Source organism: Peromyscus californicus, unplaced genomic scaffold, assembly GCF_007827085.1.
Source record: "Peromyscus californicus insignis strain IS unplaced genomic scaffold, ASM782708v3 Scaffold_3__1_contigs__length_106647218, whole genome shotgun sequence".
Classification (NCBI taxonomy): Eukaryota; Metazoa; Chordata; class Mammalia; order Rodentia; family Cricetidae; genus Peromyscus; species Peromyscus californicus.
In genome coordinates this window covers 106,193,290-106,205,573 of record NW_026294551.1, presented here as the reverse complement: position 1 = coordinate 106,205,573, position 12,284 = coordinate 106,193,290, and the positions used below count along the sequence as shown (strand labels likewise).

Here is a 12,284-nt window from a genome sequence, read left to right as displayed (position 1 = left end):
CATCTGTGACTGGGGACAACCCCATCCTCCATCCTTACTTGCTGCCAAGATTCATGACCTAAATTCAGCCCCTAAAACCTACTTGGTGGAAACAGTGGACACCCCTAACCCCACCAGATTGTTCTGAGTCCCTGGGAGCTCAAGGAGTAGCTAAGTGAGCCCAGGCTCTGAGGGGCATCCCTGTAGCCTGTACCTTTCTTCCTGGCTCAGCTGCATGAGTATGAAACAGAACTGGAAGATGAACGGAAGCAGAGGGCTCTGGCAGCAGCAGCCAAGAAGAAGCTGGAAGGGGACCTGAAAGACCTGGAGCTTCAGGCTGACTCGGCCATCAAAGGGAGGGAAGAAGCCATCAAGCAGCTTCGAAAACTGCAGGTGGGTGATGCTGTGTTCAGGGAAGAAGGAATGTAGGGGGAAGAAGAGGCAGCTCCCCAGGCCAGGTGCATCAGTGTGGAGACCTCAGGAAGCAGCCTGCCTCTGTCAGAGGTGCAGGCCAGCAGCTGACTCTGTGTCACTATTTAGCCACAGATGTTTGTTTTCTGAGTGAGGCACCATTACTGGGCTCTTGTCCACTCTCCTCAGTTCACATGGAGGATTCTAACACTAGAGGCCTGGGGCCCAGCCAAGCATCAGGAATACACCAAGATAAACTGGAAATTCCAAGGGGTTGGCATGCAGAGGTAAGTCTCCCTGTGCAGAATCAGGTGAGTGAAACAGGTCTTGCTTGTCCTGTTGACTCATGCAGGCTCAGATGAAGGACTTCCAGAGAGAGCTGGATGATGCCCGTGCCTCCAGAGATGAGATCTTTGCCACCTCAAAAGAGAATGAGAAGAAAGCCAAGAGCCTGGAAGCAGACCTCATGCAGCTCCAGGAGGTAGCAGCTTTTCCTGCTGATGACAGCTTCTCATGAAGCTGTGGCGGGACCCACACTGCTCCCCTAGGCTCAGACACACAGATTTCCTTCCCTTTGCCCGCTTCTTTCTAAATGAGTGTCCCTCCTTCCCACAAAGAGCAAAGAGAGCCTCCCTGAGCTCAGAAGGGTAACTACATTTCCAATGTGCCAGGTAGCTAGAGCCTCTCTCTCCTGATTCAGGACCTAGCAGCAGCTGAGAGAGCTCGCAAGCAAGCTGACCTGGAGAAGGAGGAGCTGGCTGAGGAGCTGGCCAGCAGCCTGTCAGGAAGGTAAGGCTGCAGGGGAGGCAGGTGGACATGGGGTGAGAGAACAACCAGCATGAATGTGCACCGGGACCCTCACTTCAATGACAGCAAACCAGAGCCCTGACAGAACAGACTGGGGCTTAGAAAAGGATCTACCCCACAGCCTTCCCATCCACTGATTTGGAAATGTGTCATTTCATTCATTCTGTGTGAGTAGGGGCAGGGGCAAAGACAGACATTGTTCCTGCCCCACTCTGGCTTACCTGGTGCTGGTCTGTATGTAAGTCCCAGTTCACCATTTCCTAGCAAGATGTATCTAATTTTGCTCTGCTATGGCTCAGATACATGAGAGGCTGCTTAAAGGAGAAAGGGCTTATCATGGTCTGAGAAGATTCAGTCCAAGGTCTTCGGCTTTGCTGATCCTGGACTCAGGCTAATACAGGACATCATGGTGGCAGGAGCATGCTGAAGAGGCTGTTCACCTCAGGGCAGACAGGAAATTGTGAATTTAAGAAGGGAGTGGAGTCCCAAAGGACACCCATCTACCCTACCCCACTGTGACCTGCTTCTTCCAACTAACCTCCATTTCCTACTTCTCGTCATCCAGGAATTCCATTATGTTTTGAATCCATCAAGGAATTAACCCATTTATTAAGCCAGAGCCTCAGAATCTAGTCACTTATCAGAGGCCAGCAGTTGGTAACCAAGCCCCCAGTACATGAGTTTGTGAGGAACACTTCATATTCAAACCATGACACAAGGTGATCTTGGGTGACTTTAGTCTCCTCTGAGCTTGTTTCCCCAGTTTAGAGAATCAGGGCCACCTAAAACAGCACCTTTCCAGGGAGAGTGTCCTATAATTGGGTAAGGTCCGTGGGTCCCCAAGGCAACTTCATTCCCCTCAGGAATACACTGCAGGATGAGAAGCGCCGCCTGGAGACAAGAATCGCCCAGCTGGAGGAGGAGCTGGAGGAAGAGCAGGGCAACATGGAGGCCATGAGTGACAGGGTCCGCAAGGCCACCCTACAGGTAGGAGATACTGAGGTTAGGGTGAAGGGAAAGGGAGGGGACAACTCCTTGGGCCATTTAAGTTAGTACGGTGGACTCAGTAAGCAACCTGCCCCTGTCTTGTGCCCATTTAGTTCTTGGTGGCTGCTTCTGCCCTACACAGGATGCCTATACTGGGCACTCAGCCACTAGACTCAAAATAGCAGACCACCTGGGGGCTACAGTGAGGCAAGACCACTTGGCCATGTTCCCCACACAGGAGCAAAGTTCCTTGGGTTTCCTGAGACAGGGTCTAGGTGAAGCCCAAGAGTGACTAAGTAGCATGCACCACAGGTCTGCTTTGTGTCAGCTCCAGGGATGGAGGAGAGAGAGGAAACCTGGAAATAAGGTGCAGGATTCTTCCTCCTTATCTTAGTTAGGGTTTCTATTGCTGTGAGGAAACACCATAACCAAAACGCAAATTGGGAAGGAAAGGGTTTATTTGGCTTATACTTCAGCATTGCTGTTCATCACTGAAGGAAGTCAGGAGAGGAACTCAAACAGGGCAGGAGCCTGGAGGCAGGGGCTGATGTAGAGGCCATGGAGGGGAGCTGCTTACTGGCTTGCTTGCCTGGCTTGCTCAGCCTGCTTTCTTATAGAACTCAGGACCATCAGCCCAGGGATGGCACCACCTACCATGGGTTGGACCCTCCACCACTGATCACTAATTGAGAAAATGCCTTCCAGCTCGATCTCATTGAGTTATTTCCTCAACTGAGGCACCTTCCTCTGTGATGACTCTAGCTTGTGTCAAGTTGACACACAAAACCTCCTTGTCACTAGTGGCATGCCTGTACCTGTCTGCTATCTTCAGAAGTCTCTGGACAGACCTGCAGGGTCTTATCTGGCTCCCTCCACCACATGGCCATTATAAATGACTCTAGTGTTTTCCCTCAGTGCTCTTTGCTCAGTCCTAAGAGTCCTTAGTGCCTCTGTGGAGTGGAAGCTTCCTAAGCATCTCTCTGTGATAGGTGCCAGGGACCTTCCTGTAGCCCCTCAGTGTCTGGGCTAGGGAACATGGGAAGAACTGAACAGGAGGTCCCTGGCTCAGTCTAGGTGACACAGGAGGCTTCTGAGCTGAGTCTTGGAGTGACGAGGAATGGAGTGGATGGAGAGAGAGAGAGAATGCAGGTGCTCTAGTCTTAGGGGCCCATGGCAGTAGACTTGTTCTGATACCCACCCCAGCTCTATGATTTCTGCCTCATGGCCATTCCTCTTCCCCAGGCTGAGCAACTGAGCAATGAGCTGGCCACAGAGCGCAGTGCAGCTCAGAAGAATGAGAGTGCCCGGCAGCAGCTGGAGCGCCAAAACAAGGAACTCCGTAGCAAGTTGCAGGAGATAGAGGGTGCCGTCAAAGCCAAACTCAAGTCTACTGTTGCGGCCCTGGAGGCTAAGATTGCACAGCTGGAGGAGCAGGTTGAGCAGGAGGCCAGGTATGGGGCATTGGAGCTCCAGTCTCAGCTTTCTGGAGACCAGAAGGGAGCACTGGGGGAATCATTTACCCTAAGAGCCTCATTTCTGGAGTATGACAATGGAGTTCACTGGTGGCCACACTGCAGGGATGTGCTGAGGACAGAATGGAGACACAAGAGCAAACCCTCCAAATGTTAGTTGCTGTTAGGATGGTGATAGTCCTCCAGACATGCGCCAGCCTTGATGGGTGCCTGCCTGCCACCAGGTACATGAAAGGTCTAACCACCAGCCCACAGACACAAGAAAGCTTTCTTGCTTAATCATGAGTCACAGCATCTTTACAACTTAATGTTTTAAAGATTCTGAGCTACTTATACCAGCTTTCTGGATGATTCACACAATCCTGTGGTTTTTAGTTTACTTGCAGATGTGTAGAATGATCATATTTTTAGAACATTTGCATCATCTCAAAAACAAAAACCCAACAACAACAAAAACATCCTTTGTCCTTCCTTCCCCATCATCCCCAACTATAGCTGTCTGCTTTAGGATGGCTCATGCTGAGTCTATTGATGACTTTTCTCACTTTGACAAGCTGCCTGACCAAAAGCAACTTAAGACAGGGTTTGTTTTGGTTCCTCATGTGGGAAAGGCATTATGGAGAAGCTTGGTTTGGGGTCAGCTCACCTGCCGCTGCTGCTTCTCACATATTGGTGGATCAGGCATCAGAGAGTTTGGGCTAAACCAGAAGCAAATATCAGCTTTAAGTCCTGCCTCTATTGACCCATTCAGCTAGCTAAGCCACGTGACCCACAACTAAGCTCAGTTCTACAACCTTGCCAAATGGCCTGTCCTGCTGGGTATCAAACATTTGCCTGTGGGGGCATCTCACATCAATGAAAACCTTTTGTGGCTGGCTCATTTCTTCACAAGAGGTTCTTAGGTCAGTGGGCTGTATCATGCCTTGATACCTCACCTTTCTTTATTCTACATCTGGCTCTCTTTGGGGTGACTCTTGATTTGGGGATTGAGGAAGTTAGGATGTATTGTTTGGCTTTACTCTTTTGGGGACCTGCCCCCCAGCTCCCAAATAAATTACACATGGAGGCTTATTCTTAATTACGAATATCCGGCCTTAGCTTGGCTTAGTTTCTAGCCAGCTTTCCTTAACTTAACTTATCCCATCTACCTTTTGCCTCTGGGCTTTTCCCATTCTCTTACTTCTGGAACTTACTCTTATTCCATGGCTTGCTGTGTAGCTGGGTGGCTAGCCCCTGGAGTCCTCTCCATTCCCAGATTTCTCCCTCTATATAGTCTTTCTGCCTGCCAGCTCCACCTATCCTTTCTCCTGCCTTGCTATTGGCCAGTTCTTTATTAGACCATCATGTGTTTTACACAGGCACAGTAACACAGGTTCACAAAGTTAAACAAATGCAACATAAACAAAAGTAACACACTTTAAAATAATATTCTACTACAGGGATGCCATGTCTAGGTTAACATACCAACTATAAGGATGCCATCTCAATCTGAAATTACCTTCCTTTCCTCTCTATGACAGAGAGAAACAGGCAGCTACCAAGTCACTGAAGCAAAAGGACAAGAAGCTGAAGGAGGTCCTGCTGCAGGTGGAGGATGAGCGCAAGATGGCAGAACAGTACAAGGAGCAGGTAGCCACAGCTGCTGCCCCTTCCTCCCTGTCTTGGCCTTACCCAGAGCTTTGGGGCCCCACATGTACAGCCTTGCTGACCCACTGTCCTTCCCTTGGCAGGCAGAGAAAGGAAATACCAAGGTCAAGCAGCTGAAGAGGCAGCTGGAAGAGGCAGAGGAAGAGTCCCAGCGCATCAATGCCAACCGCAGGAAGCTGCAGCGGGAGCTAGATGAGGCTACTGAGAGTAACGAGGCCATGGGCCGAGAGGTGAATGCCCTCAAGAGCAAGCTCAGGTGAGGAATTGGGGGGGGGGCAGCTGGGGGCGGGCTTGCCAGCCTGAAGTGCCTGCCCTGCATCCCTGCATCCACTCCCCTGCATCTCTATACCCAACAGTACCCTCAACTCCCTCCCACCTTTGTGAGTCACTGGACATTTTTACTAGTCCAGAAGCCTATCCTTCATTGCAGGATGGATAACTACCAACCCTCACTTCTTATCTTCTTTTTGAACCTTCTGTCTCAGGTTCTCACCCTCAGCACACTGCTGTGTCGGGTAGGGTTGGGCTGGGCTATACATATAAGGTGTTCAGCAGGCCCATCTATCCGACACTGTGACAGCTACAAATGTCACCAGAAGTTGCCAGGTGGCCCCTCATGAAGATGCCCTGCCCACACTATTGTGGCGACTGGATTCAGTCCTCTTGGTCAAGGCTGCCTCCTGCTCTATACCATGTCATTCTGGACACTCCAGCCTTCTAGCCTCTCTTCCTCCACTGTTCTCTGTGATTTTAATATCCTAGGAGCTTTGCTTTCTGTCCCTTGATCTTGTTGCACTCTTGGATGTGACAAGAGACTCTAGACTCCTAACTGCACTGTAGGCATCCTGCCAGTGGTAGCTATCTAGCTAGCTCTGTGTTCTTTGCTCCCTCCATGTTTTCTTCCATGGCCCCCAGTGGCCCCAGCTTCCTTTCCATGGTCAACCATGCACCTGCCCTTTATGCCTCATCACTCTGTAGCCATTTCTTGCTTTTCTGGCTTCATTAGGCTGGTGCCAGGCCCAACCTAGTGTAACACCTTCTGCATAGCCGAGACACAAACTGGATGACAGTCCACTGCCACTTCCATTCTGAGTGTGCTGATAGCTAACTAAATCTCCCCAAAAAGTAGATTTCTTATCTCCCATCTCACTTTCCACTGACGATCTCACTTCTTTTTTAACTGGAAAACAGAAGTGATAGTGAAATACACACCAGTCTTCCCCTACATCACCCTGACGTCTGTGCTGAACTATGTAGCAGAGCCAAGGCCTTGTTAAACCTGGCCCTCATCAGCTTTGCAGCCCCTGTGTGCACCTGGGTGCTGTCTCACTCTCCTTCAGTTATTCCGTTAAGTGAAAATCCTAATCCTGCTTTTCTGCCACCCCTTTCCACATACAATGTGCAGGTAGCATCAATCAATGGCCTTCTTTAGGCTACAACATGGCTGCAAACAGCCCGTGGTAGAGTGACCATCACAGGACCTCTTCCCTGGGCCTCACAGGGCTTACTCCCCTGGCTGCCCTTCTCTCTCCATCACAAACCCACTATGCATGGGACTACCCAGGTTCCATCTTGGTCTCTTTTTCATCTTTTTACTTTCAGTGATCTGTTTTGAAAGGAGCCTCGAATCCCTCAAGATGAGAATGTTATGGTTCCTACTTGACAGGCTAGAAACCATTGTTCCCAACTTTTCCAGTCTAGTAAAGGTATAGGAGATGCTCCACTGCTGAAGGCTCAGTACACAAGAGCTGTTTCCACAGTGACCCAAAGAATGTGCCCTGAGTAGCAGAGCTGGAGGACAGTCACCTCAGCTATCTGCCCCTGTACTGATGTTTCTCTTCTCTCTTAGGCTTAATGGTTCTTTGAGGTCATGTTTACCATCTCTGTGGGTTCTGCCCACTTACTTGACCTGTGGTGGTACGGGCCCAAGATAGAACCAAACCATTTTGTCATGCCAATATGTACCACATTCTCTAAGTCTAGGTGCACAGACACATGAGCTCACACCCTAGAGCTGTATGGCAAGAAATCAAATAGGAATCAGCAGACAAGAAACCACTGAGCAAGTTTCACAGTGGTGTTGGCCAGGTAGATGGCTTTCTACGCGCCTGAAACATCTGCCATGTTGCTTGTCACCTCCCACTTAGCTGCCAAAGCCAACAGAGACCAGAGCTAGGCCAGTGGCTCACTTGGTAATTCTTCGAGCACGAGGACCCAAGTTCAAGTCCATAAAACAAGTTGGGCATGGTGGCACATTTTGGAATCCCAGTTCTGGGGAGGCAGAGACAGGAGTATTCCTGGGACTTTTCAGCCAGCTAGCCTAACCCAATGGGTGAACTCTGGGCCAGTGAGAACTTGTCTGAAAAACAAGATAGGTAGTGTTCATGAAGATGACATCCACACACAGCACACATACGTGCACATGCATCTGGTCCAACACTGTGGCCTTTCAGACTGGCCTTTTCTTACCTTTGTACAATGCCGGGATTTCTAGGTGGTTCTCACGTGACTCGGGAGGACAGAAGTTTAAATAGTGCCTGTCGTTGTTTTTAGTGCCAGTTTCTCCAGGCTGGCTCTCTGGTTCATGTTGACTTAGAAGTACCTTTCATTACTCAATTGAAGCTAGTGCCTTTAGCATACTTAACTGGCTCCCTCCCAAGTGTGGATGGTAACCTCTGGGGACTCTCTCTGTTTCAGAGGGCCCCCCTCACAGGAAACTTCGCAGTGAGCCACCAGGTATCTTGTGTCTCCAGCTTTGCAGCTCCTGTGTGTCATGTTGTCCCCATTCCTCTATGTCCAGCACCCCTTCCTTGTCCCCATTCCTCTGTGCCCAGCACTCCTTCCCTGTGTCCTCCCTTTTCCAAGTCCTTGCAAATTTCTGTGAGATCCCCCAATCTGAAGGCTTGGATTAGTTCAGAATTGTGAATGTAAGGAACAGACCTCATCTCTTGAGTCATTGCCCTTCCTTCTGGCATTTTTTCAAACATGGCTTCTAGCAAAACACCTTGATCACATCTCCATTAGATTTTAAAAGTCTGCATGCTTTGTTTTGTTTTTTTTTATTTGTTCGTTTTGGTTTTGGTTTTGTTGTTTTGTGACAGTCTCATATGATCCAGGCTGTCCTTGAACTCACTATGTAGACAAGGGTGACCTTAAGCTAGAAATCTTCCTGCTTCTGTCTCCCAAGTGCTGCAGTTACAGGCATGTGCCACTACACTGTTTTATGTGATACTGAGGACGGAACCCAGGGATTTATGCATGCATGGTAGACAAGTACTTTACCAACTGAGCTACAGCCCTAGCCCTTGCAGGGATTCTTCTTAGCTGCATGCTGAGGCCACTCATACACTGTCAGGATACTCAGCAGTGCACTTTCCTTGTACAGGTGAGATACCTTCCCCTTTGCATAACCCCTAGAAAATGGATCTGGCTTCTATCTGGCTGGCCTGGGTCATAGTCCAGAATAAAATAAACACAGGGCCACATTGACCACAGCCCAGAAACTCATCTACTCATGGTTAAACTTGTCCTGTCCAAAGGACATGAGCACTCCCTGACACAGATGCCAGGCCTTCAAATGGCTTGATCTTGGGCTCAATGCTTACTGCCCAATTTTCAGTACATGAGGGTGGGAATTGGACATTACCTGTAGGAACCTTTTCTGGAGGCCTCATGGGCTTGCACATTTTCACGGTCAGGGGAATGGACTCAAAGTACATCTTTTTTTTTTTTTTTTCTGGTATGGTGTAGCCAGGCAACAAAGGCCCAATGGAGTTCCCAGTCCCCACACTGAGGATAAGGACACCCTTGCTTGTTATCTACCTGTTCCTTGTAGAACTTCAACTTTGCTCTTGCTGCCAAATACTTAAAGCTGGTTGAGGTTTTGCAGAGAGCATCCCCAAGGATTCGAGGGGAGAGCAGAGGAACCTTCTCTAGCCAACAGGAAACAATGTCCTGGCAAAATAGCAGAGGCTTCCACTCTCCTATGGAGGCCTGTTCTGCTCACAGTGCCTAGAATAAACTCCAAGAGCTTGGAAATACTCACAACCCTCCAGGAGGAGAGACCCTTTAAGAAAACCTTTGGCAGGGTCCCTTATTTCCTATAACTGAGAGTTGGTATCAACCTTTTTGTTTGTTTATTTTTGTTTGTTTGTTTTGTTTTTGTTTTTGTTTTTGAAGACAGGGTTTCTCTGAGTAGCCCTGGCTGTCCTGGAACTCACTCTGTAGCCCAGGCTGGCCTTGACCTCAGAGATCCACCTGCCTCTGCTGGGATTAACGGTGTGCACCACCACCACCCAGGTGGTATCAACCTTTTGTTTAGGATTTGGAACCACTCTTTCCAATAGTGATCCCTGCACTGGAACCATGCCCCTGCAGACTCTCTTGATGACTAGGTCATGACTTGTTTCTAAGGTTAAGGGACAAATCTTTTGAGTCAGCAAATACAGACTTTCCCAAAAGACACAAAGTGACTAGAACCTCAATGTAGACTTAAACAGTTTCCAGCCCAGGCCACCACCCACTGGGTTCAGGTTCCCAAGCAAAAATGTAGCTGTGAGGAGAGGGCCACTAACAGTCACCTCTCCACACTGCACTCTAGGCCCCTTCTCTCTGACCCACAGCATTGAGAAGAAATGGGCAAGGAAGTGGCCCTTCTGAAGCGACCCTCTGAAGCTGGCCAGGGTGTCTTATTTTGGGAGTGGCTACAACTTTTGAAGTATTTATTCCTGATCACTGCATCTTAGGAAACCCCAAAAGGTTCACACTGGGAGCTCCCCCACCTGCCGATCATAACCTTTGGGCCTGCCTATGCCTCTGGTGTGTCATCTGTCCGAGCTGTTCCTTTGGCTACAGAATGGGTCAGTGGTGGGCACACCCTCATGGCTTCTCCCTCTAGCCTTCCTATGACCAGCAAGTTGCTTTTGTTACCCAACATTGGCTTTCTTAACTGTACTAAACTGGGTTAGCACCTGTCTTCAAATTCAGGTCAAATAGGGCTGTGCTGGTGGGGGCCCAACAAGATCATGTGTTGAGTCATTGAACATCCACATAACCTTCTGTGAAATAGCAAAGGTTAGCTGTAAGTAAACTGACCATTCTCCCTTTCTTCCCACCTGCTCCTCTCACCCAAAGCCACACTCTATATAATTAGCCCTTCCTATAAAATCCGGTGGACTTGGATAGCCAGGATGGAGCAGGCCAGAGGCTGAAGACAGGAGTTGTGAAGATTCAGGGCTGTGCTGCCCACTGAAACAAACATGTACCTCAGACTAACAATTTCAAATATTCATTGAGCATCCACTTTATGTTATGTATCATGTGACCACAATGAGGAAAATACACACTCAAGGCAGATACCATGGCAGGCACTCAAGTCTCTCTACCATGGGAGAACTCAGGATAGGAAGTTCCACACAGGGAAATGATGCTGTTGTTACCCTTCAACTAAGGAGTGTCCTCTGTGTCACTCTCTCTCCACTCTGCCTTTGGAGTCCATTTTGAAAACCTAAAACCATGCCTTTATTATTCCCACAAAGGACAGAAATCTTACAGATAAAACAGCACCTTTTCTCACTAGGCCTGTGTCAGCTACTCTCCACCTATCCTGTCCTTTTTCTCTTCCCAGGTCTTCAACACTCTGGCAGACCAGAATCCTAAGTATTATTAAATGACCAAACCAGACATATTTTAAAAGCCAATAATCCCATGCCAACTGAATAAATGGAACCACCCAGACTTTTAAGACTGGCTGGGACTCACCCTGAATTTGTTTGTGACTCATTCATTCATGTTAAGTGTGTGTTTGGTCTCAGCCCTTGATAAAAAGCTCTTCCAATTTGCTGGGAGATTTCCTTACTAACGACATGTGTATTCTCTGCTTAAAACCCACAGGCGAGGAAACGAGGCCTCCTTTGTTCCTTCCAGGAGGGCTGGAGGCCGTAGAGTTATTGAAAACACAGATGGTTCTGAAGAAGAAATGGACGCTCGGGACTCAGACTTCAATGGAACCAAAGCCAGTGAATAAATTCAGAATTATATACCATGGCAGGGAAAACAAAACACTAAAGACAGCAGAACCCAGCAGACTCTGCCGCAGACATCACTCCATCCCTCACAATGACTCAACACCACAGCCCTACACAAAGGGTGTGAATTCAGGTTTTAGGATGTGCTATCAAACAAAACCCAAATAAGAGATGCAGGCCAGACCTTGCATTCCGTGGGACTGCGAAGATAGGTTTTAGGAAAATAGCCACAGTCACCAGTCACCAGCAACTTTGTTTACATGAAATGAGTAAATTACCTAAATGGGTACCACTGCCCCCAGCCCACTCCCAAATCATTCCCTGACCGCTCCAGTTAGGAAGGAAAGCCCTTGTTTGAAAATTCCCTTCTCCTCTCTGGCTGCCACACCTCAGACACACACACAGTTCACCAAGACCAAGTGACTATTTTTGTCATGTGAATTAAAAAGGAAACACTGCTCCAAGGGCTGAAAACAGAGAGATCACACTGTCTTATTGCACCCAGGTTGTACCCATGGACACTTTCACTAATAAAAGGTTATAAGTCACGAGATGGAGTTGGCTATTCTATCAAGCTGTTGTCTTTTGCAGGATGGGGCAGGACATTCTTATTTAATCCTCTCAGTGACCCTGTGAACTTTTTATTTCTTTCATAAACTGAGGAAACAATCATGGAGATACAACATGCTTGACTGGGCATAAGCAGCTAGAAGGTTGTGTACCAGGCTGTGTAACTGAGGTACTAAGGAGAGCATTTTACCACCAAACCTGTCTCTGTACTGGTTGAGTATCTAGTCTGAAAATCCAAATGTCCCCAACACCTTTGAAGACTCTTATCCACCAACACTGGAAAATCCCAAATGGAATGGGCCATAATCAAAACTCAGACACACTAAAATTACTGTATAAAATTACCTTCAGGCATCAGGTACAGGGGTGTTATGCCTGTACTCCC

General features: G+C 48.4%; 1 protein-coding gene across 1 annotated transcript in view; it reads left to right on the top strand.

The window, feature by feature from the left end:
* Myh11 (myosin heavy chain 11) overlaps positions 1-11,877 on the top strand; it is a 114,062-nt gene extending 102,185 nt beyond the window's left edge. Inside the window, exons 36-43 of the mRNA XM_052759598.1 lie at positions 211-372; positions 743-871; positions 1,091-1,179; positions 2,061-2,184; positions 3,427-3,635; positions 5,177-5,285; positions 5,387-5,559; positions 11,196-11,877. Of these exons, the coding sequence (XP_052615558.1) occupies positions 211-372; positions 743-871; positions 1,091-1,179; positions 2,061-2,184; positions 3,427-3,635; positions 5,177-5,285; positions 5,387-5,559; positions 11,196-11,328 (1,128 nt within the window). The 3' untranslated portion in view covers positions 11,329-11,877. The remainder of the gene's footprint in view (positions 1-210; positions 373-742; positions 872-1,090; positions 1,180-2,060; positions 2,185-3,426; positions 3,636-5,176; positions 5,286-5,386; positions 5,560-11,195) is intronic.
* Positions 11,878-12,284: the final 407 nt, after the last annotated feature.